Raw genomic sequence first — 24,409 nt, forward strand, 5'->3', positions numbered from 1 at the left:
TCGGCTATATCAAGCTGCCCCATGCTATCTCAGTGTACCACTTCAGCTTGATCACTAACTTAGCCATGTTCTCGTGCAGTGCACACCTGGCTTCAGTGTTGTCGCTGCGACGTTACTTCCAGCGGAACCCCCCAGTGGCTTGGTTACGTATCTCTCTCATGATCGTATTTGCCTCTCTGCTTTTTGTATCGTTGTGTATCTTCGGGGTTTATTGGGGTGATAAAGCTGCTGAGTTTGAGATTGAGGGGCTTGGGGATACCCTACGGGGCCCGGTGCTTTGCTCCCAGGACATTAGAAGACGCTGCATCACATGCAGATTGTTAGGCGTGGTTTTGGTCATATATCTATCCATTTGCTACTGGGCGGCCTTCGCGTATGTGTTTCCTGACGCGGAGATATTTTTCACCAAGTGGCTCTTGACGAAGCCGTTCGAGCTCGTCGAGAGATGCTTCTCGCGGCACGACATACACGAGAGATTCATGCACTGGCGGCCTCACTTCCCAGCGCTGGGGCTGTCGCATATCTTCCAAACCATTTGGTGGACAGCCAGCCTGGCTCTGAGTACCTCGCTTAGATGGTGGGGGCTTGAGGAAAGCCGGGATGGAAGATTTACCGGGTCCGAGAACGACTGGTCGGTGGGACAGATCTTGTCGCTGCTCTTAATTTGTTTGCCTGCCCTCAGTGCGGTTGATTTATTTTGGTGGGTGCTTTGTTGACCTGGACGAGTGCTGTGCTGACACTACTGACAGAGGAGGAAAACGAGGATAGGGCGCGAGCGACTATATAAGTTCTTGCACAAGCACCAGCATAGGCTTATTTTCGCCAGACATTGCCGCCTATTGAAATAGTGCAGAAACACACATCTACACCCACATACCGATCAGAACAAGTGGGAGGGCAAAGGTGGCTAAATGCCAGACAGGCAAGACAGACAAGGCCAGGTAACCACAACAACAGGTTCCTGCAGCCAACCGGGTCAAAAAACATATGCAGATAGCTCTTCCTCTGATCAGAGTGATACTGCCTTGAACGCGAGGACAACTCTTCAATTAAGCTTGCGACAAGTGTAGAAAAACTCTGGAATTGATTCTCCTGTTTAAGGAGTAATGGCCAGGACAGCCCTACTTATGGTGTAATATAAAATGGGTCCCCTGCGAGTTCCAGCCCCTGAATCGTCACCCTAGTAAGTGTGTCTGACCAGAGGGCCTCTGTCCCTGGAAACAACTTTTCTTAACTCGATATAAAGCTCTTTAGGAAACTATCTCCTATCTCTATAGTAGTAAACATCGGGGTGTTATCTCACTTTGCTCTACTAATATTGCGTACACTTTAATGGGATCACTGCTACAATATAGAGCTTGAAAAGCTTATACTAATAATATATTGGTCTATACGGTAGGACTAGTAATGGCTGCAAGGTCGGCTAAAGTTCCCCTCACGCCCAGCAGGTCTGAGCACCTGAGACTTGTATACAGATTCATTCTGAAGGCTAATGTCAGGTAGCCCACATTTACAATGCTCGGGCTACAATGACTTGCACTAGCCCTCCACCCCCCTAAGCTAGCCACTTAACCAAGGGAACGAGGCTGTGTGCCAGAGAACTAGCACTAGCATTCTTTTGTTGCGCAGGCTCCCAAGGCCCATTAGATTGCGTCGCTCGCTTATTACGCACGCTACCTAATGGAAAAGAAACAAGAATGGGAGGAGTCATTACAAGCCGAGTAGAAGAATCTGATATGATGAAATTCTGTGTGTCACACTTTAGGTTCTTTTGTCAAACAGGCCCAAACTTCGGGAGCTACGTATTGCCCAAATGGCCCGCTAGAAATTCTTTGGAAGGATTTCAAGACCTCGGCGCGAAAAGCCGGCGGCGAAGACCAGTACGCATCATAGAGACCCTGGCACCTGAACTCATGCGCAGACTGGGGGAATAGATTGAAGTTGAGGACAAATTTTTCGTTGCCTCTGGGCGTCACCCCACTTCCGGTGCATACGGGTTAGGACATCCAACGAAATGTTAGCGGCGCAGGAGAACTTACGTGCCGAAGAGCATTGGCCGGATAGATCTCAAAGACTGAATGCGGGATTCCGAATCAAGGCGAAGCGTTTCATGCGCGATGCTTATTGCAACCTCCTCGAAGGAACCTTCACCGTCCACTATGCCTTGGCGGTAATACTCTTTCAGTTTCGCTACAACCTTGCCGAGCAAACTGTCGGAGAGCTTAGATTCCGACAGATTGGGAACATACTCGAGTGGAGTCTGGCCATCTAGGGCGATATAGCAAGACAAGAGCCCAAATGAGTATATGTCGATGCAGGACTGATAACTGGGATGTTCTAGTGAGCCACTCTCCCTGTAGTAATCAGGGTGCTGCAGGCATTCCGGAGCGCTCCACTCGGCTGTACCACCGCCAGGCCGGCTCTCGGGATGCGGCGCTCGAACACCGGCGTTATTATAAACGGTCATGCCGACATACCCAAAATCGGCGATTTTGGCGACAACGTTTCCTGGACACTGGGAATCCGGGAAGATGAGAACATTTTCGGGCTTGAGATCGGCATGGACAATGTCGTGATCGTGTAGTGCCGTGATACCATCTGCAATATCTGCTACTAGGCTTGCACTCGTTTCAAACGGTAGGTGATTGGGCCTCATGTGGCTCGCGCCACGATCGAAGAAGTATCTCAAGTCGGGATACTGTTCATGTGCAAGCTCCACAAGCAGCCCGGGCCGAACAACTGAGATCGAAGGTTCAACCGCCGAGGGATCGCCATCGTCGAAACACACTGCGAGCAGTTTGGTAATGTTTCTGTGGCGGCGTAGCGATGGCTTGGACATCAGCTGGAGCTCGTAATTCACCTGGCGCAGAGCTCGCTTGTACGAATCCCCGACATGGTCTTTGCGAATGTGTTTGACGGCCACTCTTTGTCCGTTCCAGGTTCCTTTGCAAACCTGCATAGTCGCTCCAAACTGGCTCAGGCTGCCAGCCTCGGTGGCGGAGGTGTCGAGCTGAATATCGTCGGCGGCCGCCATGGGGACGCCATTCCTGCCGACCACTCTCAGAAAGGAAAGCTCCAGATGGTCCAAGTCCGGGTCCGGAGGTGGGAAGAAGCGCCTGCTCGCTGCCCGCTGTGTCCCACCCACCAGGGATATGGCGGAGTCATTGGGCCGCGATAAGAACATCCCGACAATGTGTGTATGACAAATACGGTCGAGCGGTTTTTCTTTTCTGCGGAGTGTTCTGTTAACCACGAACGCCAACCACTCTGAAGGTGGATGCCAGGTACGGAGCCGAGTTTGGTCGCTCTTGCGGCCTCGGCGTTGCTGCCTAAGACTACCCATGTCACGTGCAAATCGAGAAATTCCATCAGTGCCTGGAACTGGTAACCAGGAGCAATGCCAATCCACCTCTCATCCGCGATCCGTCTCACGGCTACTTCGCGATCGATCCCACTCGTCAGGTCGACGCAGATTCTGAGACTTACGTATGAAAATCCAGAATCATGAGCGATTCGGCGCTCAAGAGTGCGCTCAACAAGTCCCTCGAGGACCGGTTTCGGAGATCATCGAATTATGACCACATCGCTGTGTTGATAATTTACTGGAGAGACTGCACCGACAGAGGATATTTCCAGGAGGCTGGACAGATCGCCGAACTTTTCAGCAGCGATTTCGGGTATAAGGTGGAGCTTTACGAAATCCCTACCGATGACCCTGAGCTTGAGCTGGATGCGAGGATTAGCAATTTCTTGCTCAGAAACCGGAAGCCAGACACTCTATTAATTCTCCACTACGGGGGCCACGGGAATCCAGACGACGATCGAGGACAGGATCGAGAGTCTGTTTGGTGCGCGTACGTTTCCAGCCTTGGCATGTTTGAATCCGGTTAACCATCCTCTAGCGAGCCGGATGAAGACTCCCCGTTTCTGAAGTGGTCTAATATTCAGCCAAAGCTCGCGCAACACAAGTCGGAAGTCCTTGTCCTCCTCGATTGTTGCTACGGCGGCCAGGCTGCAAGAGACAACCAGGCCCGCCGGCGTAGCCCGATCCCTCCAAATGTCGAGCTGTTCGCGGCTTGCGGGATGGGCGAGAAGACAATACGCCCGGGGCCTCAGTCCTTCACTTCACTCCTCATAGCGGAACTCCGCTCACAGTTGCATCAAGTGGGGCACGCCGTTGTAGCTTCCGCGCACAAGAACATGGCAACCAAGCAATCTCGACTTGGGCAGTCGGCGGTGTACTACCCCCTGGAGCGCAAGGGCGGCACAATACATCTACAGCCTCTCCGATACAATTCTGTGGATGCGCCGGGCGCAAAAATGGAGGTAGCTTCGCTGACCCTGCAATTCTCTATGAGTCATAGCGACCAGCAAGCTTTCGAAGAGGTGATAGAGTGGCTGAAAATCAATCCCCCTCGCGCTGTATCGAGGGTCGTTATTGAAAATATCATCCGTTCAGCTACTGCGGTGTACCAGTATACCTCTAGCAAGAGTGATGGGCACCGTTCTACGTCAAACTTCTCGGCTTTGCCGGAGACCGCCAAAAGGGACGTATGGTCTAGCTGGAGGGCTTTCGGCGCCACTGTAGGTGGCTTAGCAAAATATCTGGGAAGCTCTCAGCCGACGGAAATACTTTCACCTTCGGGTATCGATGACCTATCGGAACATGTCGTGCAGAACTTGGACAAAGCTCTCAAACCGGTCCAGAGCGCCATCGAACGGAATGTCATGTCGCTTCCAGAGCTGGCAGAGGAGCAGACACTATTGAAGGCCATCGATGACAAGCTTTTGCAAGACCTGGGGTTTGCGGACGCCCTCAAGATGAGACTAGCAGCACGCTTCAACGTCGCGGTTGATCAAGACGGCGGGATTGAGGCAGGCCCGGGCGAGATACCCTTTGAGCCCGACGACCGGTTCCAAAGCTTTGCCATAGAGGAGATTAGCTCGCTAGGACGAGTGCTTGTCGAATGCAAAAAGTATAGCGAAGGCGCTGTCGAGCGGCCTGCGCTCGCATCTTCAAGACGGAGCATGCAGACGCTTGCCACGCTTCTCAGCTCATCCAAGTCAGCCGACTTTCATACACTTAAGTGCCTCCGTTTCATTCACGAGCCACTAGCTGGGAGGTACGGCTTGGTTTTCGCAATTCCTGAAGGCTCTCGGTCGCAGCAAATATCCCTACGGGACATCATCAACCGTGTTGCGGGCAAATACAAGCCGACTCTAGGTGAGCGGTTTGACATTGCTTACAAAGTCGGAAGAGCTATATTGAAGTGGCACCTTGTGGACTGGGTGCATCAGGGAATCGCGAGCCACAACGTTGTTTTCTTCTACGACGAGGTCAGCGGAGTTGACTATTCAAAGCCGTATCTCTGCGGGTTTGCATATTCTCGCGAAAGCATGGCCACTTCCACGGGTCGCTTTGTGGAGGACTTTGACCTCAACGTGTATCGCCACCCCGACAGACAAGGCGCCCCGACAAAATATCATCGGAAGGAGCATGATATTTACGCCTACGGGATACTGCTGCTCGAGATTGGGATGTGGGGACTGGTTGGGAAGCTGTTTAGCGAGAAAGAGCGGAAGTTCCTATCGCCTTACCAGATGGGACAAAAGATAGTGAAGATCTCAGAGGAAACACTGGCCCACGTTATGGGCTCGTCGTATGAGCATGCGACGCGAACATGCCTAACTGGAGAGTTTGGAGTAGATCTGGATGACGCTTTGCAGTCGAACCTGGCTGCAGCCTTTGACACCAAGATTCTAGAAGTTCTCAGGCAAGGTGTAGCTATTGGCAAGTAGAGGCTAAGAAAGTCGTTATTGCCAATCCATTTCGGCGTCTCCGCAACTCAGCTCTAACTCGCGCGACTCAACATCGATTCATCTACGTCGTCCGCATTCTGCACTGGCGTGCTAGCGTCGTCGTCGTAGCACAGAGCATATTTCCCATTCCCCTTCACGACAGCAATTAGGTAGGGACCCTCCCGCGGCCTGGAGCCCCCTGGGTCAAACCAAACCTCGTCGCCCACATAGAATTTGGCCTGTTTCATCCCAGTGAGGACTATGGCAACTGATTGGAGGAGATTGGGGGCTGTGCCTTAGCGCTTTTCTTAATCTGGGCCCGCCACTGATCCTCGTCAGGTTGATCTTTCCGCTGTCCCGAAACGACGCTAGGTAAGGATCTCGGAATTAGCACATCCGAACACGAGAACAATATCGCTTACTTACATATCTTCTGTTGGCATTTTCTTCACCGTTGAACTCTTAGCATCGGCTATATATACTCAGCCCTGAGACGTAAAACTTTCTAGACCTAGTAAGTAGTTTATCGTGCAAGGCAGTTTGCAGCACAAAGTTGTGTTGGGGTTTAGGGGAGTATCAAGGTGGGGCGCATTGATGCCTAAATACCTCGCCACTGCGCAGCTGGTATGCATGCAACTGGAAGTCAGGGAGGGAGCCGCCCGGCCTGCCCCTTTATTACCCAATGGAAAAGAATAAAAGTGTAAAGAGAGAAAGGAGGAGGGGGAGAGGGGGAAAAAGCAAATAGAGCCACTGCAAGCCACGAAAATAACATTTCCTAATCATGCCGCCCGGAAACGAATCCGATATTTGTAATGGTGAGCGAGCCTGCTTTTTCCTATACCCGATAGATGATTCACGATGAAGCTGAACGAAGCCAGCGCGTACATCTGACACTCACCAGCCAAGATGTTCCACAACGTCACCCGTAACGGCCCGCCAACCGCCGCACAGCATCCTGCCCTACAGTCGGCAAGATGTCGTGAGCAAAAAGCAAGGTGATCTATTCTCAAGGGCCCGGGAAAAAAAAAAAAAAGCGAAGTAACTGACAAAACGGCAATACAGTTGAGGATTATCGCCCTGGCTACCCTCGATTCGCAGCGATTACCGGAGCACATCCTCCTTTCCACATTTCCCAACGCTTCTCGCGACTTCGATCACGTCTCCTCCTGCATAAGCAGGATCAGATTTCGGTTCTCGAGGCACAACTCGATGCGGCCGATGAAGAAGAGACGAATGCCCTTTATCTAGGTAATCGCCGCCGGGATCGTAACGAGACAAGGAAACGGATCCTCGATGAGATTGGCCTGGCGTTGAGGGAGTATGGTACGTATTCTGTCAGATCTGTCCTCATAACCTCAGCGATTTGGGCAGGGGCGAGAGAAACGGGACGGGCAGTTAATACTTTTGCAGACGAGCTTTTGGAGCGCAACCACCGCGTCCTTAAGTACGAAAAACCACAGCATTCGGACCTTACGAGTATACGAAACTGGACGGAGGCCACGGGCTCTTTGGCGAGGGCCGAGCTTGCATACCTGGACAATGCGGATGATTTGCTCTGTCTAGCAACGCAAACGGACGCCTTCCTGGTAACCCTAGAGCTCTTCCTCGAAAGAGTGGTAATCTGGGCCGCTGAACTTTTCGGAAAGGCAAGTGCATTAACTCGTCGCTCCATATTGTCAGACGAGCCATTAACAACTAATGCCGCTTTCTAGGAAATACGCTGCAGTGCGTCTCGCGACCCTAACGTCTATATATTCTCCGGGGCGACGATCAGCAGGACGGCACATGCCCTAATGGCCTGGGCTGTGATTTTGCTTCTCCTGCTGCCGGTTATGGCTATCAACGCTTTGGAAACCACACTCTTGCGGCTAATATTGATCGTTTTGGCCGCCGCAATGGCCGTTATGCTCTTTGCGGTGCTGACAAAGGCAAGAACGTGGGAGATGTTCTTAGCTGGGGCAACATACTCCGCTGTTCTGGTGGTCTTTGTCGCGGGTACAAGTCTTAGTATGCCTGATGCTGGTTAGATAGGGGCGGCATGGCGCCCTATATTTCGGCCAAAGATGTAATTTTGGGGACATAAGCTGGGGTAAGTTCAAGGTTAATGCGATCCGCGAGAGAGATAAAGAAATGGAAAACACGAGTAAGCTGCCCACATTCGCTCTGCTTTTCAACAGGGAAGTCTTCCCAGCTGTTCTTGCTACACGAAATCGGAGTTTTGATTATTGCACTGAGTCACGGCCCCCACCTCGTTCCCTAATGGGGCAAGACTCAGGTCTTAATCTAGAAAGGACCGAAACAATCTTGGGTGTACAGTTATGAGGCCCAGAACGCGAAAATATTCGCGAGACAGCTACGTATATCCGTAGCTTTTCAGTACTCGCGTAATACTTCTGAAAGGATTTGTTGAGGAAAGCCTTAACAATGGGTAATTGATTTGGTGAAGCCGAAGTGTTTACGACGATTGTTCGCAATGGTCTCAACAGTAGCTATGGCTAGGTAATAAGTTATATTAGGCAGTCTGCTCTAATTACCCTTGAATTTCTTAACCTCGGTCTTAGCTCCTAGCGCTTTAGGTTTTTCTGCATTAGAGCTTTAGCGGTTTTTCCTGGTTCGTTGTTTGGACGATATCGGGGACCTAATCCAATACGGGCCCCGAGACGACAGCCATATCTCGGAGAAGCCAGTGTCGTAAACTACCAACTACACCAAAAGGTGGGGAGCTCCACGATTGTTAGTCGTAGAATGCTAAACCTGCATTTTATCTGACAGCCAGTGGGAGCTGGGTAGCCCCGATAGGTGGTATGTGACTCTTTTAGCCTAACAAAAGAGGTGAGGAGAGCTGGATTTGAATCGATAACCTACCTTGATGTAGCCCACATACAGATTTCTAAGCGCAAGACACTCATACTACGTTATCCTCTCTAAGTAACGTGCGTGATAAGCGAGTGCGCCAGACAAGCGAGTGCGCTACTTTCCACGCGACACCCTGCCTTTGCACAAAACATCAAATTACTCTACAACCAACGATGGTAACACCTTCCTACGAAGCGAGGATAAATCTGGCTCTCGCAGCTCTTCAAAAAGACCCAAAGCTTAAAGTCCGAGCTATAGCAAGAACCTACGATGTTGACAAAGATACTCTTCGACGCCGACGCGTCAGCCGACCTTCACGATACGATATTCCAGCCAACTCACGCAAACTTACAGATTTAGAAGAGCAAACAATTGTTCAATATATAACTGAGCTCTGTATACGCGCATTCCATCCTCGGCTCTTATACGTGGAAGATATGGCCAACCGATTGCTACGCGAACGCGATGCGCCGCCTATTGGCGTACGATGGGCTTACAACTTCGTCAAGTGCCAACCAGAACTTCGAACGCGTTTTACGCGTAAATACGACTACTAGAGGGCCAAATGCGAAGATTCAAAAATTATTCGCGAGTGGTTTGCACTTGTATACAACGTTAAGGTCAAATACAGTATTCTCGACGACAACTTATATAACTTCGATGAGACTAGGTTTATGATATGCATTATTATCGCCTCTATAGTAGTTACTACCTCAGATAGTCGTAGTAGGGCTAAACAGGCCCAGCCTGGTAATCGAGAGTAGGCTATAGTTATCTAAGGAGTTAATGCCTTAGGCTGGGCCATCCTACTATTTATTATCTTAGCTGGGCAATATCACCTCGCCAATTGGTATCAAGAGTGCAACTTTCCGGCTACTTGGTGCATTGCAACAACTAACAATAGTTGGACTACCAATGAGAAAGGCATAGATTGGATTCGGCACTTCGATTTCCATACAGCATCTCGTATAAAGGATATACATCGGCTGCTTATCCTTGACGGCCACGATAGCTACTACTCCGAAGAATTCGAGACCTACTGCTAGGAGCATAATATTATCACACTCTGTATGCCTCTATACTCCTCGCACCTACTTCAGCTATTAGATATTGGTTGTTTTGGGCCGTTGAAGAAGGCGTATAGTGGCCAAATTAAGCAGTTGATGCGGATGAATATCATATATATCAGCAAGTTGGAATTTCTCTGTGCGTTCAGAGAGGCGTTTTTTGCTTCGATCACAGAAATGAATATCCAAGGGGGGTTTGCCGGAGCTGGCCTTGTACTGTACGACCCAGAGAGGGTGATATCTAAGCTGGATGTGCGTATTCGAACCCCAATACTGAAGTGGGGAATAGTGCACTGGCCGGATAGCACTCTAAGACAACTTCGGGACTTCGGGTCCGGCGGTGTAGGTCCGGGGTGTCGGGTTCCCGGCCCTCCGGGCTGGATCAGGTGATCGGACTGAGGACCCACTTTTTTTTCTGTATTTAAGACTGTCCTGACTGTCGGCCTTCGACAGTCAAGAACAGTCAAGATCAATAGTTCAACCAATTCTTTCTTTCGATTGCTTGCTCCATTGGGAGCTGTCTTTGCGGCCTCCCTCTGATCAGAGGGAGTCCTGCCTGTCTTTGTTGCTACTTTGGTCCAAGCTACGTTGCTGGGAATCCTGGTTTGTTGTCGGGTTTCTCAGTCGTTGTCCCTCCCCTTGTTTTGTTATCTTGTTGTTTTGTTGATGGAGTGGATGTGTGTTTTCCGCTCCATTTCAGTGATCACAAGCTTAAGTGGTATCTTGAAAATTTCATTGACTTGATATCCTAGCTGTTGGACAGCCGCCCCTTGGAGACAGCAGCAGACACGGTTTTGTCCAATTAGCTAAATTGTACACATCTCGGTTATAATATTCTCACAAGAAGCTACTAGGAATCTCTTCTAGTAGATGTAGACAGCAAGGTGGTATCAACACTCACAATGACGGTTTAGCGCTCTCCGCTCGAGCCATCCTGGACAGGTGCAACATGACCAATCCAATCCGCCCCGGGATATAAAAAACGCTTCAGTGCACTGCCACTCTCAAAACCCGAGCATACTGCTCAGGAGAGTTATCACAATAACCTCTTGCGTGCTTTGACATTGAACTGGGTCTCGTACAGTATCGTCTTTGGCAGCTTGCAGTGAAATGGTGCAGAAACACACATCTAGACCCGCCAAAATAAGGGGGAGGGCAAAGACGGCCAAATGCCAGACAGATAAGATACCTTAGACAAGACAGGCCAGGCGACACCACCACAAATTGGGTCCCTGCAGCCTAAACAAGATCAAAACAACATGTACAGATAGAGCTCCCTCTGGTCAGAGGGAGATCACTTTGCACGCAAAGAAAGCTCGTAAATTGAGCCTGCAACAGGTGTGGAAAAGAGTGCTGAATTAATTCTTCTGTCTAAGGAGCAATGGCCAGGGCGGCCCTACTTATGGTGCGAAAGAAAAATGGGTCCTACAGCAAGTTCCAGCCCCCGGGGCACCATCCTAGCAACTGTGTCGCTATGACCAGAGGGACCCTGCCCTCTGGGGACTGTTTTCCCCAACTCAATATAATGTAGAAATAGAGGACGCAATAAATGTAGAATAGTAGTTTCATTGAATTCTACCTCCCCCTTAAGCTCTGTTCCCTATTCTCCTCTTTGTGCCCTCTAATAAAGGTATCTAGGCTTACTTATCCCGCTTACTACCCTAATTTCCGCCCCATTTGTATGCTCCTTCGACGCTTCTGTAACGTGATATCTACGCTAGTCTGTCTCAGCATTGTTGTTGCTTTTGGAAACTAGGTTATACTGCGGCGCCGGAGCATTCTGTCTGTGCTAACACCGAACCCCCCAGCTGGTTCTCACGTATATGTTTTACTACTATTACTAGTAATAATATCGGCTATCATCACTATTACTAGTAACGTTCGTGACCTTTATCCCATTTTTACCAGCAGTACTAGTGATAACGATGATAATTCCCTGACTATCCTGGTTGGTCGTCTCAACGATTGGTTATCAGAACGCGGGGCGTTCCAAGCTGCAGCCTTCTCGGCTGCCTATACGGTCGGTTTGTGACAGTTCCTCGAAGGAAGAAAGACCAGAGTGCCTAACTGCAAGTAGTGTACAAGTTACGATGGAGTAGATCTTAAGGTGGGCATATAGTGGTGGCGGCAATGCTCCCTAGCTCTCACGTGTCCGCCCTATGTTGTACCATCGTTGCGTCTCGTGTGCTCCATTGCTACGTCCCTTCCTCAGTTCTGACAGATCCCTACACCGGCAAGCGCCTTTGTCTCACGCGGACGTCTACTTCTTTGAGGAATGCTACGGCATCCCGCAACCGGCTGGGTTAGCTCTTGGCAGGCTGGGAGAGGTCCTGGATGTGAAGCTCAAGGATCGGACTATGGGGCGTGTCGTCAACTTGATGGAGCACTGCCTGGAAGGGGGCTCGGCCGCAAAGGCTCGGAGGGACGGCTGAGCTCTATACGGCTACAAGATTGAAACGCTTGCCGAGAGTACCGAGTTCTGCGCCTGGCTGAGGAGGGATGGGCGCTTGTTAGTAAATGTCATCATGGCTAATTATGTCGGGGAGTCCAAAGGCCTAGCCAAACCTCCTGGGATTTGGGGTTGCCACGACCTTAACTTTGGCTTACCCTAGCCTAAGCAGTAGAGAAAAATTCTACGCAATGGAGAACCTCATGCAATAGTTTTATGGGAGATCCAGATAAAGTGTGCTCGTAATGGTTCGAATGAATGGGATCTATTTTAACCGGTCCTTAAGATGTGATGTGTTAATTAGGGTCCTGCCGGTATATTACAGTAGTCCTAATGCTACGCCAATCCCTATGTCTATCTGACTAGCCGACTACTGCATCAATCAAGGCAGATGCTCCGCACTTGTTGATTCGATAGTTCCATTTACCCCGTCGCCTTAGTGGCTGTCGATGTATCACATGCACTGTCACTGGGTCCTTAGCAGTTAGGGTAAATCCATGAGAGCGAACGCTTTAGAATAAGATCTGGGTCTGAGATTTCCGGGTCTGGGGCTTGGAAACTTAAAATGTCGTTGGAATTTATTGATCTACCCATGCTCTTTGGCCCGCAGCACGGCACTCCCGTCCACTGATCACAACAATTCACCATGATGAAAACAGTCCTGGCTGCCGCCCTGGGTGCCGTGCTTGTTCCAGGAGCTCTGGGCCACAGCGCATTCGGGATGCTCCTCGTCAACGGCACCGAGACTCCGGAATGGAAATACGTCCTGTAAGGACAAGCCAACGCTGTAAGAGACTTACTAACAAGGGTGCAGTGATGTAGCCTCCTCGGTGCCAATCAACATCTCCTCATATCCTCCAGGCTATCAGTTCTTCAAATTACCCCCCATTCTCGACTCTGCGGACCCAAATATCACCTGCGGCAGGAATGCATTCGACTCGGCCGCAAAGACTGAAACGGCTGATGTTCTCGCTGGGTCTGAAGTTGGATTTCGAGTGTCTGTTGATGGCTCTGGGAACAGAGGACAAAATTTAGGTCCGGATACCCCCTTCTGGTATCCCTATGTCTGGCATCCCGGTCCGACCATCGTCTACCTGTCCCGAGCTCCTAACGATGACCTCCAAAATTACCGGGGCGATGGGGATTGGTTCAAGATTGCGTATGCGGGCCCTCTGAACAATTCTGTGTGGTCAGTGGTGATGGAATCCGAGTACAACTTTACCATTCCAAAAACCACACCCCCAGGCAAATACCTGATGCGCATCGAGCACTTCATGCCTACAGACTTTGTACCAAGCTATCAGCAGTGGTATGTCAACTGCGCCTTTGTCAATATTATTGGCCCCGGTGGAGGGACTCCGGTAGGGTTTGCCAGGTTCCCCGGCACCTACAAAGCAAACGACCCAGGTAAATATTATTTTCCTCCATATACCTAGAATATATTGCTGACTCCGTCATGTCTCAAGGTCTTCAGGTGCCATCGAACCAATTTTCCGAAGTAGAACAGGAGGATATGAGACTGTTGGAGTATAAACCGCCGGGGCCTGCCGTGTGGACTGGGTAGGATTAATGCACCCTTTCCGCCCCAAAGTTGTCCTGGTCTAGTATATCGTTTCCAATAATATATCCAGTTAATAGTTGCATCCGCAGGTAAATCATGGCTACTCATTTAGGTATAATACGGGATACGTCTTACTCTGACGCCCCTAGTATCTCCTCTAATCCTCTTCCCCCCCAAAGTCCCAATTCCGCATCGCCTCCTGGTATCAATCACATCATGTTCCCTCATTCCATCCCTCCCATCCACCCCTGCTCTACCCAATGCGAAAAACGGAATAGAATACTCGGAGCTCGAATCATCCTGCTTTCCTTTCTATGACTGTTTCTCGAGATTATCCGCGTTCCGGCCGGGGTTACACTCCTTCAAGAGCAGGGTTCTGAGAAGAACGTAAAAGCCGCTAGTCAGCATGGTGCCATGAATCGGGCCGATAATGCAGATCTAGAAATAAGCCGGTCACCGGCCCAGGACAATGGCAGCATCAAGGGAGGTTGAGCGAGCCGCTAGTGAAGTAGACGCCGATAACCTAGGTGAGGAAGAAAGAAGACCCAATAGCCACCGGCGCCAGGAACGTAACGTGGTGCTTCTCGGCCGTGGCCATTATAATGACTTAGCACCGGCCTCCGTCGTCGGAAGCGCCTCGATGAACAAGCCCTGTGCCACGCTCGTGCCTCCACCCAGGGCCGTGTTCACGGCCACACCGCGGTCAGGGTATAAGCCGGATACCACCAGCATTGCAGCTATGCCTTCCGAGGGGTTGTGCGGGAATAACTACGGCGCTGCGCATCGTCGGGAGGCCACCGACCAGAAACAAGCCCAGCGCGACAGCCGGGTTGAACTGTCCGCATAACACGCGGAAAAAGGCCCACGCCTTGGCGCTTAGGGATAGCCCGAATGACCGGACGATAAAGATGAGCGTAACGAGAGATGGAGTTCTCGCTGCGAAGCTATTGGCTAACGCGGTGCCCGAGAAAGCAAGGAACATCCGGCTAGAAAGGCCACGGCGTAGCTGCGCCGGGCGGCGGAGAGTAAGAATCATTTTACTTCCATAGCGAGCCGCTTATCATAGTGAGCCGCTTTATTCTGCCCAACTTCTGACCTTGTCAAGAATTCGTCCAGCTCAATGCCCCTGAAATGGTTGACTGAAGGAGGGTCTCAATGGTGGGTAGTAGACTCGGCGAAGCCTAAATATTCTCGACGATTGTTCCCAACAGTAATAGTAGCCAAAGCTAACAAGTTCAATGCCCACTGAGGAGCCCAAGATAGTTCTTTCCTAGACGAGTGATTATATAGATATGCTATCTCCGATGGTGTTCTATCTTCGGCCTTATGGGGCAATAGAGCATCAAGCTCTTAATTAGCTTTTTAGCGATATGCTCTATCCCCAGTCTTTGCTCTATACAGAGTACACTCTTCCTACTGTTACAAATTAACCGTCTAATAGAGGTAGGGAGCCCAAACTAGAGGTATGTTAGCTAAGGTAACTAGGAGCTAGGAAGAGTGTAGTCTGTATAAGATAAATCCTAGAGATAGAGTAGTATATATTATTATTCTTCCTACAACGCTGTACCGAAGATAGGATGTGCAGGACTTTCTACCGCTATATACATAGAGAAACCGTACCTATAGGTCGAGTAAAAAATCTATATAAACGAGTAATAGGAAATAACAGTAGTAGATGTCGGAAACACGGCACCTCTGAATCTTGGGAAATGACAGTTTAGGATTTTTATATGTCTTGTCTTGATTGTATTGATTGTCCCTATGTTTTGTCCTCCGTCCCGTCTATTTTTGCTAGAGAGTTTGCTTCTTTTATAGACGAGATACACGTATAGGATGACGTCCGTACAGTGGCGCAGTTAGCTGCCAGTCTTCCTTAACTCAATAGAGTACATGGGTTTGACTCCCACAATAGATCCTGTGATCCTGATCCTTTGGTACATGATCCTTTTGACAGTAGACGCCAGTTAGTTGCAAAAGAAAGGAAGGCTTTATATAAAGCCTTGAGAGCTTCTAGCCCTCGTCTTTAGATTCGTCTACCACCATCTCCTCCTCTTCCTCAGCCTCCTCGACCTCCAGTTCTAGCTGTCGAACTAGGTTATATTCCACCAAGCGGCCCAAATCCATTAGCCAGCTCAAAACTGTAACGAGAGCCCTCTGGGCCAGACCGGGGGAACCGGCCGAATGACGGTGGATGATGTCACTGTACTAGGGTAGATAAGAACCCCGTAGGAAACCCTCTCACGCGGAGAACTTCTGATCCGTAAGGATCAGTCTCTGTATAGTCAATGACAATAGGAGGCTATTCGTGAAGCTATTGCCTACTGATCGAACCCTTTTCAGTACTAAGACATCGTAGTCCATCTCCCTCAACGTATTCCCAGAACAACCCCCTTTACAATTCTGATCCTTTTGTTCTACCGTTGGCCGAGATAGCACCTACGATAAGTACCTCCCGTGAGTTAGAAGTAGAGTCGAGTCCAGGAGAAAATACCTCCCAATTACCTATAAATCCTATGTACCTTCATTGGTCGGAATCACCAGGATTTCGACCTCGTATATCTTCGTATACCCGGGTTCCGCGTCAAGCTCCTTACCATAATAACTTGTTGGAATCAACCCGTCTTCGGATACAGCAACTGGAAGCACTGAAATAACTGCAAGAACAAGAAGAGAGTTTGCTTCGGAAGCTAGGCATCTTACTAGGCGAATCCTTACCGAAATGCAGGCGATATCATTCTCCTTCAGTAGGTTCTAGTGACTATAATAAGGACCGAAAGGCGATTAAGGTAAAGCATCTAATTCAGTTCCCTAATAATACTACCTATCGACGCTATTTAGAATAGCTCTAAGATCTATAGCAAGTATTTATAGGAGACTCGAAACGGTTTAAAACGGGTATAAACCGGATCCTTTTTACTTTAGATTAAATAGAAGAATATCCTTATAATCGATAGTATAGTTATTATAATAATCTTCCAATAGATATATGATAAGAGGCTGAAAATGACTAGAAAATGTTTAAAGATTGGATATTAAACTGTATTTAAGATCTTATAGATTAAGAATCTACTATTATAAAGTAGCTTAATAATATTAAGTAACGAGAAAACTAGTTTTCTTTAGACTTTCATTAGTACTTGGAATCCCTTAAAGCCTAATTCCCGAAGTAGGATAAAAGGCTTATACTCTTATCTTTTATATAAAGGTTTTATCTATAATTAGCAACTATATCAACTTATATATCTATAATAAACTAGAGATTCAGGAAAAGATAGTTAAACTCGCTACCTAAATTTAATATAGTTTCTAGTACCGAAAACCTTAAAAAGCTCCTAAATATTCGTCCTAACATCCTTCTTACTCTTCTCCTTCATCGCGTTCTTCCCTAACCTATAAATCGTTATTTTATCCTCGAAGAGCATTATCATCCCGTTATTACCAACGAAATATATAGTCAATAACGCTATATACGAAACCTAACAACTATCCTATATCAACCCTATTTCATTTTAATTAACTGAACTCTATAGACAGTTAAGGAAACCCTTTAACTTGTTTTATTTATAGTAGTAATATCTATTTCGCTAATAACTGCCTACAAAAGAGAGTATCAGTAAATAAAGCTACTAGGTACCCCAGTTACCGAGATAGGGGATCGCACCTAAATCGGCGGGGAAACAGTAGATACTGGCAGACGTAAACCCTGATCACGTCGGTGAATATAATGTATTAGGGGTTCCAATTAAAGAACGAATATATACTTCTATAACCTTATTGAACTATGCCCCTAAATCTATTATAGTCGATCTCGATACTGGAGTAGAGATTGATATTATTGTTCTGGAGTTCGTAAAGTAGAGGAAACTCCGATAGATCGGGATGCAATTACCCTATATTCAGTTTATAGACTATTATATCGTTAAAGCATTTAGTATTTATAAAGTTCCTTTAAAGTTGATAGACTGCTAAGGAATTACCAAGAGAATATACATTTCTTATACTGTTATCAATTACCCCCTTATTACAAACGATTTCCCTATTCTTCTTAGGATACTAAGTTTAATATCCTATAAGATCTTGTTATACCTAGAAGGGAATTTATAGTAGTTTATAACGGAATCGGAGTATATTCAGATTGAAAACCCGAAGAAATTCTTAAAAATATATCGAGGAGAAGCTTATATTTATTCCTTAATGCAGTGCCTAGATATGCCGGAGGTGCTTTTTCCAGAGGAGGAAGAGGAGAATCCCCTCCGAAAACCAGACGACATCCCCTCTGAAATTTCAGACTTTACAGATATTATAAACTCTAGTAACGCAGATATTCTACCTTCTTTTAAAAGTACTGATTATACTATTGATCTACTCTCCAATACTATTCCTCCTATTAGACCTCTTTACCCTTTATTACGATATAAACTTTCGATTTTAAAGGAATATCTACATGAAAACCTAGTAAAAGGCTGTATTCGCCTATCCTAGAGTTTAGCTGTAAGTCCTATCTTATTTATCCTAAAGAAAGATAGTACTCTATACTTATATATAGATTACTATGAACTTAACCGGATAACGGTTAAGAATCGGTACCCTTTACTATCAATCTCAGAACTCTTAGACCGAGTATCCAGAGTAAAGTATTTTATAAAGTTAGACCTGAAAGAGGTATACTACCGAATTCGTATCCGAGAAGAAGACGAATAGAAGACGGCTTTCCATATCTAATATAGTCTGTTTAAATATCTTGTTATACCTTTTAGCCTAATAAATGCTCTTACGACCTTCCAAAGTTATATTTAGACTACTTTAGGCAAGCTACTAGACAATTATTATATATATTATTTAGATAATATTTTAAAAAAAATTCGTCCCCTCACTTGAATCCCCCCCATAGCCGCCATCATAATTTTGTGGTAAGCTGCAACCTACATCAATCAATTCCTCTCGAAAAGCCCTATCCAACGATACCACTTGCAGCCGCGCGGCACCTGTTGCGTGGCTGCAGTTGGGCCCGAAAGTCAGACTGGGCTGAGCGCCCAAGCTGTCAGCAAAATCTTCATGGTGAGCTTGTCGGCCTAACAGCCTTGCAGATCAGGCACCAACGGGTCCGGCCAACCCCACCTAATACCAGCCACCCCTTAGCTATACCAGCCACCTCTCTAGCCACACCAGCCACCTCCTAGTCACACTAGCCACCCCCTGACTACACTGGCCACCCCCTAACCACACCAGCTACCTCACTGTCTACTATGGACAGCGTTGAGATGGAAATGGATATGGGAAGCAGGGCAACTATAGAGGAGTCCCCAGTTTCAACTCCAACCCTAACTCCAACTCCAACCTCGGCTTCAGCTTCAGCTTCGGCCCCGACTTCGGCTTCAGCTTCGGCTTCGGCTTCAGCTCCGCAACTACTTCGGCCTCCCCGTACAACAACCAGCTATACAAGTAACGGTCAAAGAAGGTCTCAAGGGTCTACCCAGGCTTAACAGACCTATAGCAGCAGCAACCAACCAAACCACCCTACTCTAGGAGACTTCGACAATTTGGTTAACAAGCTCCTTACCTTTATACCAACTGGAAACAAGGATAGAGCTCGAAGCCTAGCGAAAGAAATACAACAAGCCTACCGAAAGGCTGTTACGGTACCCGGGTCAGTCTCGACAGTTACCCTGCCTAACCTTCGAAAGGTAGTGGCCGAGGAAGTGAGAGCAGCTCTCCGAGAGACCCAGCTGACTAAGCCGATCCAACCGACCCGAACTTGGGCTGATATTGCCTGGGGAAGTCCAGCTACCCCAACCTTAGCCCAGCCAGCTAAGGTAATCCCAGCGAAGGCAAGCCGTGAGATTTTAGTCAAAGGCAACGGCCTATCATCCGACCTAGCTAAGCGAAGCCTACTAGAAATTGTCCAAGCAGTTAATCAAGCCTCGAACCGAAAAGGGGCTGTAGCAGCCCGGAAGCTCCCTAGTGGAGATACAGTCATTACCTTCTCAGATCCAGCTACCCGAGACTGGCACTCTTCTAACAACAACTGGATCTAACAAGCCTTTAGGACCCAGGCAAAGGAGGCCCAAAGGACTTTTGCAGTCCTAGTCAAAGGACTTCGACGGAAGGATCTTCAAGGGGTTACAGAGCTGGAATTCGGCCAAGACCTAGGTCTAAAATCACTCGATAAGGTCAAATTTCAGTACCCGAAGGACTAAAACCTTACCTGGGTAACGGTCTTAGTTACCTTCACCAGCCAACAAGAGGCCAAAACGGTCTGTGATTCAGGGGTAATTTTCAGGGCATAGATCTTCAACTGTGAGCCCTACTGGGCTCCTCTACAGCCAACTCAGTGCTTCAAGTGCTAGAAATGGGGACACACTAGCCGGTACTGTTAAAAGGAGGCCTTGTATCCGAGGTACGGAACAGGGGCCTATGGCCCTGGTGGGAGAGAGGGTGAGGCTCAATGCCCTACCCTTTCTAACTACCGGCTACCTTGCAAATGCCCGGCCTGCAGAGGACGACATCTGGCCTGGGACAGGGAATGCCCGGAGAGGGTAAAAGCGAAGACGACGGCTAAGGAAGCCTACCAACACCGCCCACGAACCTTCGAATCAGCCGCTCTCCCAATTACTGGAACCCCTCTTTTCAACTTCGTTATCGAAGACGGCCACTACCAAAGCGGCGGACCAGCTCGGAAGCGGGGAAGGCCTACCTATATCCAACAGGCCTTCCAAGATCCAAGGCAAGGCCGGCTCCTCTTCCCAGCAGTCCCAGTCCCAACCTGGCCTGTAAGGCCTAGTCTCTAGCCCAGCTCCCAGCCCAGCTCCCAACCTAGCTCCCAGCCTAGTTCCCAGCCTAGCTCCCAACTCAACCTCCAACCTACTGAAACCCAGCAGTAGAATACTTCTATTGAATCTATACTTTGATGGGGTTTACAATACTGCTATGGAATACTGGAGAAAACAAACTAGTCCTAGAAACACTTTTGGAGGAAGCTAAGTTCGATCTCCTAGCTATCTAGAAGCCGTGGATCAACAATTTTACCAAGTCCACTTATTGCCCTCGAAGTAGCCGATACCATCTGGTCTTTGAACTAGAAGGTAGAGCAGCTATCTTCATCCACAAGAGGATCGATATCAGCTAGTGGGAATACGAGTCATCAAGGTACTGGTACCGGGTATATTTTTCAAGAGGGGAGCTAGGAGATGGGGGTGGCCTCGAGGTCTGGTCGGTATACAACCCCCCTTCGGTTAAGACGATACCTAGGGAACTGCTAGAAAGGCAAAAACTGGCCTATCCAGTAGTTCTCGCAGAGGATTTCAACCTCCACCACCCTTTATGGGATTAGTTCGATCGGTACGACCCAGATTCGGAAGCTCTACTTCGGCTAGTAGCCTCTTAGGACCTCGACCTTATTACTCTCCGAGGTACCGTTACCCGAACCCCCCAGGGGAACCAACGGGGTAGACCATCAACACTTGACCTTATCTGGGCCTTAGGGAGTATCTAGTACTCCTACTACAGTATCGAGGAAAAAGGGAAATCGGATCACTTTCCTCAAGTCTTCGAAATCTACACCTATCGGCCACAACTATACCAACAACAACCACAACCCCCAGGATGGAATTAGAAGAAGATGGATAGACAGAGGGTCCAGGCCGAGGCAGCTCTACTACCCTCGATACTAGGTCTAGACGACAGAGGCCCCTTCGGGCTACTTAGTCAAGCTCAGACAGTTGAGGGTCTCGATAGAGCCTTCGATAGGCTTATCGAGGAACTAACGAGGATTGCTGAGGCTAGTACTCCATGGAGGAAGGTTAATACAGGGTTCCAAGCTGCTTGGTGGTCCCTAAGGATTCAAAACAAGGTCAAGGAGGCTAGAAAGGCTGAGCGGCTAGCAAGAGAAGTACCAACAGCCTACAACAAAACCCAACTCAACCACAAACTCAAGGAGCTGTCGAAGGCTATCAGGGAAACCAGGACAAAGACGTGGAGAACTACTTTATAAGAAGCCTCCCACGATACGGCTCTACTTTGGAAGCTTGAACGGTGGGCTAGGTGTAAGAGCTTTAAACCAGCCGAGCCCCCTAGGCTCCCAGCCTTCGAAGACTCAGCTGGTCTACCTACCTTATCAACCTACACCCAGAAGGCTATAGCTCTGGCTGACCGTTTTTTCCCTGATCCTCCAGCCGACTTATCGGATATTCAAGATCCGGACTTATCCCAACCGTGGGAGCCGAGTTTCGAAATCAGCCAAACCGTTACCCCTGAGGATATTAGGGAGGTCATAGCTAAAGTCTCACCCTGGAAAGCTCCAGGTAACGACCATCTACCAACAGGCCTACTTAAGGCCTGTAGGTGGCCACTCTATAGAGTCTTAGCATTCTTCGCTCAAAGGTGCTTCGAACTAGGGTGGTTCCTACAGAGACTCAAGGAGGTTGCTGTTATAGTCCTTCCGAAGGCCGGGAAGAAGCCATCTGACTACCGTACCCCAGAAGGCTACAGGCCAATTTCCCTACTACCTACCATTGGAAAAGTGATCGAGGCAGTGGTTACAAAGAGGGTTACCAAGGTGGCTAAAGCTTATGGCCTACTACCCGACGAACAAATGGGAAACCGAGAAAGCAGGTCAACGGAATTAGCAATCCGGCTAGTTGTGGTCCAGGTACGCGAGGCCTGGAGGCAACAAGCTGTAGCCTCCCTACTGCAGTTGGATCTCACGGGAGCGTTTGATAGGGTCAACTATACCCGGCTTCTAACTACACTTCGGGATCAAGGCTTCCCTCAGTGGCTAGTCTACTAGGTAAGAGCCTGGCTCACTAGCCGTAAAGCTACCCTCTTCTTCGATGGCCAATAGGCCCAACAGTCCGATATTAGGGTAGGGGTCCCACAGGGTTCACCCCTATCCCCTATCCTCTTTATCCTCTATATAGCTTCGCTGTATAAGATACTGAAGGAGAAACACCCTGAAATCGGACTAGTAGGCTTTGCAGACGACACAAATCTCTTAGCTTTTGGGAAGAGCCCGAAGGTCAACTGCTAGCAACTAGAAAGAGCTTGGGCTACTTATATGCAGTGGGCGAAGGTCTATGGTATGGACTTTAACCCGGCAAAGAGCGAACTGATCCACTTCAACAAAGGCCGATCCCACTGGGCCGATCCTCTCCAACTGACTTACCCGGCTGAGCAAGGCTATACCATAATCTACCCTATGTCCAATACAAGATTTCTAGGGGTGTAGCTTAATTGGAGGCTCAACTAGAGGGCTCACGAGTCAAAAGTAGTAGAAAAGTTAAAAACCTAGGATTTTGCTCTATCACGAATAGCAGCAAAGACCTGGGGGCCAGGCTTGATCAGAGCTAGGAAGGTATATACTAAGTGTATCCGGAGTACTATTGCCTTTGGAGCTACCAACTACCACTAGCCTACAACAGTCGACGGCCAGCCCCAGGGCATAGTAGCGAGGTTGATCAAAGCCCAGTCAAGAAGCCTCAGGATAGTAGCCGGGGCTTACAAGGTGTAAAGGGGGTTGTTCTGGGAACACGTTGAGGGAGATGGACTACAATCTCTCAGTACCGAAAAGGGTTCGATCAGTGGACGATAGCTTCATGAACAGCCTCCTATTGTCATTGACTACACAGAGACTGATCCTTGCGGATCAGAAGTGCCCCGCGTGAGAGAGTTCCCTCACGGGGTTCTTATCTATCCTGTATCGTGACATCATCCAGCATCATTCGGCGGGTCCTCCTGACCTTCGTCTGGAGACTCTCGTTACACAAGGCTACCCCTATCCGGAACCTAGAGACAAAGACTTGGGTGCCACCGCTGGATCTATATCTCAACAAGAGACTCGCCGACTTCGAAACTCGGCTACAGACCCCCACTCTACAAGCTGGGCAGGGCCGAGAGGCCCTAAGGTGCCCACCAAGCTCCTTGATCCAAGAGGCTTGCAACAGGCTATATAGGAGATTCCAGAGATGAAGGCGAGGCCGTAGAGCTCCGTTACTACAACAGCCGACAATATCAGAAAAAGCCGCTATTACCATCAACCAGTGGGTAGGCCAAGCCCAGACCCAGGGTCAGGGCCAGGACCAGAATCAGAGCCAGGGGTTAGATCAGAGACTTATGGCCGAAGAGATATTAGGTAGGGCTTGGGAAGTACGTTGGAAAAAGGAGGTTAGAAATCGGCCTACTAGATTGGCTGATGAAGACCCTCCTAAGTTACTTTTTACCAATAAGGCTCTTCGAAAGCACCAGGACCTTACTAAAGCCCAGAGCTCCCTACTAGTGCAAGCCCGAACGGGAGCTATCGGCCTCCGGGACTTCCTTTTTCGGCAGGGAGTTCTAAACCTCCCTACTCCCTACTGTGGCTGTGGGGAGGGCCGAGAAACAGTAGAGCACCTTGTTGTGTGGTGCCCGATACCACCGAAGCCTAGGACTTGGCCAAGGACAGAAATTCGAACTCACCGGGACCTCAGCCTTGTATTACAGGGCCAGAGCTCCCGGAACCTCAGGCTATTAAGGAGGGTTTTAGGCTGGCTGATAGATTCGGGCCGTTTGATGGAGTACAGCCTAGCCCGACGGCTAGAATTGGAAGCCGAAGAGGCTGAGGAAGAGGAGGATGTAGTGGACGAATCCGAAGCCGAAGACTGAAAGTCTTCAGGGCCTTGTATAAGGCCTTCCTTTCTTTTGCAA

General features: G+C 48.8%; 3 protein-coding genes across 3 annotated transcripts; 2 read left to right on the plus strand and 1 right to left on the minus strand.

The window, feature by feature from the left end:
• Nucleotides 1-1,754: 1,754 nt before the first annotated feature.
• On the minus strand, nt 1,755-3,184 carry MFIFM68171_09840 (uncharacterized protein; the record flags this gene model as incomplete). Its single annotated transcript, XM_071065259.1, has 2 exons — nt 1,755-1,980; nt 2,040-3,184. 2 exons carry the CDS (start codon nt 3,182-3,184, stop codon nt 1,755-1,757), a joined length of 1,371 nt encoding a protein of 456 aa, XP_070921360.1.
• A 320-nt stretch (nt 3,185-3,504) lies between these two features.
• On the plus strand, nt 3,505-5,799 carry MFIFM68171_09841 (uncharacterized protein; the record flags this gene model as incomplete). Its single annotated transcript, XM_071065260.1, has 2 exons — nt 3,505-3,854; nt 3,903-5,799. 2 exons carry the CDS (start codon nt 3,505-3,507, stop codon nt 5,797-5,799), a joined length of 2,247 nt encoding a protein of 748 aa, XP_070921361.1.
• A 7,018-nt stretch (nt 5,800-12,817) lies between these two features.
• Nucleotides 12,818-13,735, plus strand: MFIFM68171_09842 (uncharacterized protein; the record flags this gene model as incomplete). The annotated part of the gene is made up of 3 exons (XM_071065261.1): nt 12,818-12,939; nt 12,986-13,578; nt 13,638-13,735. The coding sequence occupies 3 exons, from the start codon at nt 12,818-12,820 to the stop codon at nt 13,733-13,735; spliced, it is 813 nt and encodes a 270-aa protein (XP_070921362.1).
• Nucleotides 13,736-24,409: the final 10,674 nt, after the last annotated feature.

This window comes from Madurella fahalii, assembly GCF_045866475.1.
Source record: "Madurella fahalii IFM 68171 DNA, scaffold_5, whole genome shotgun sequence".
Classification (NCBI taxonomy): Eukaryota; Fungi; Ascomycota; class Sordariomycetes; order Sordariales; genus Madurella; species Madurella fahalii.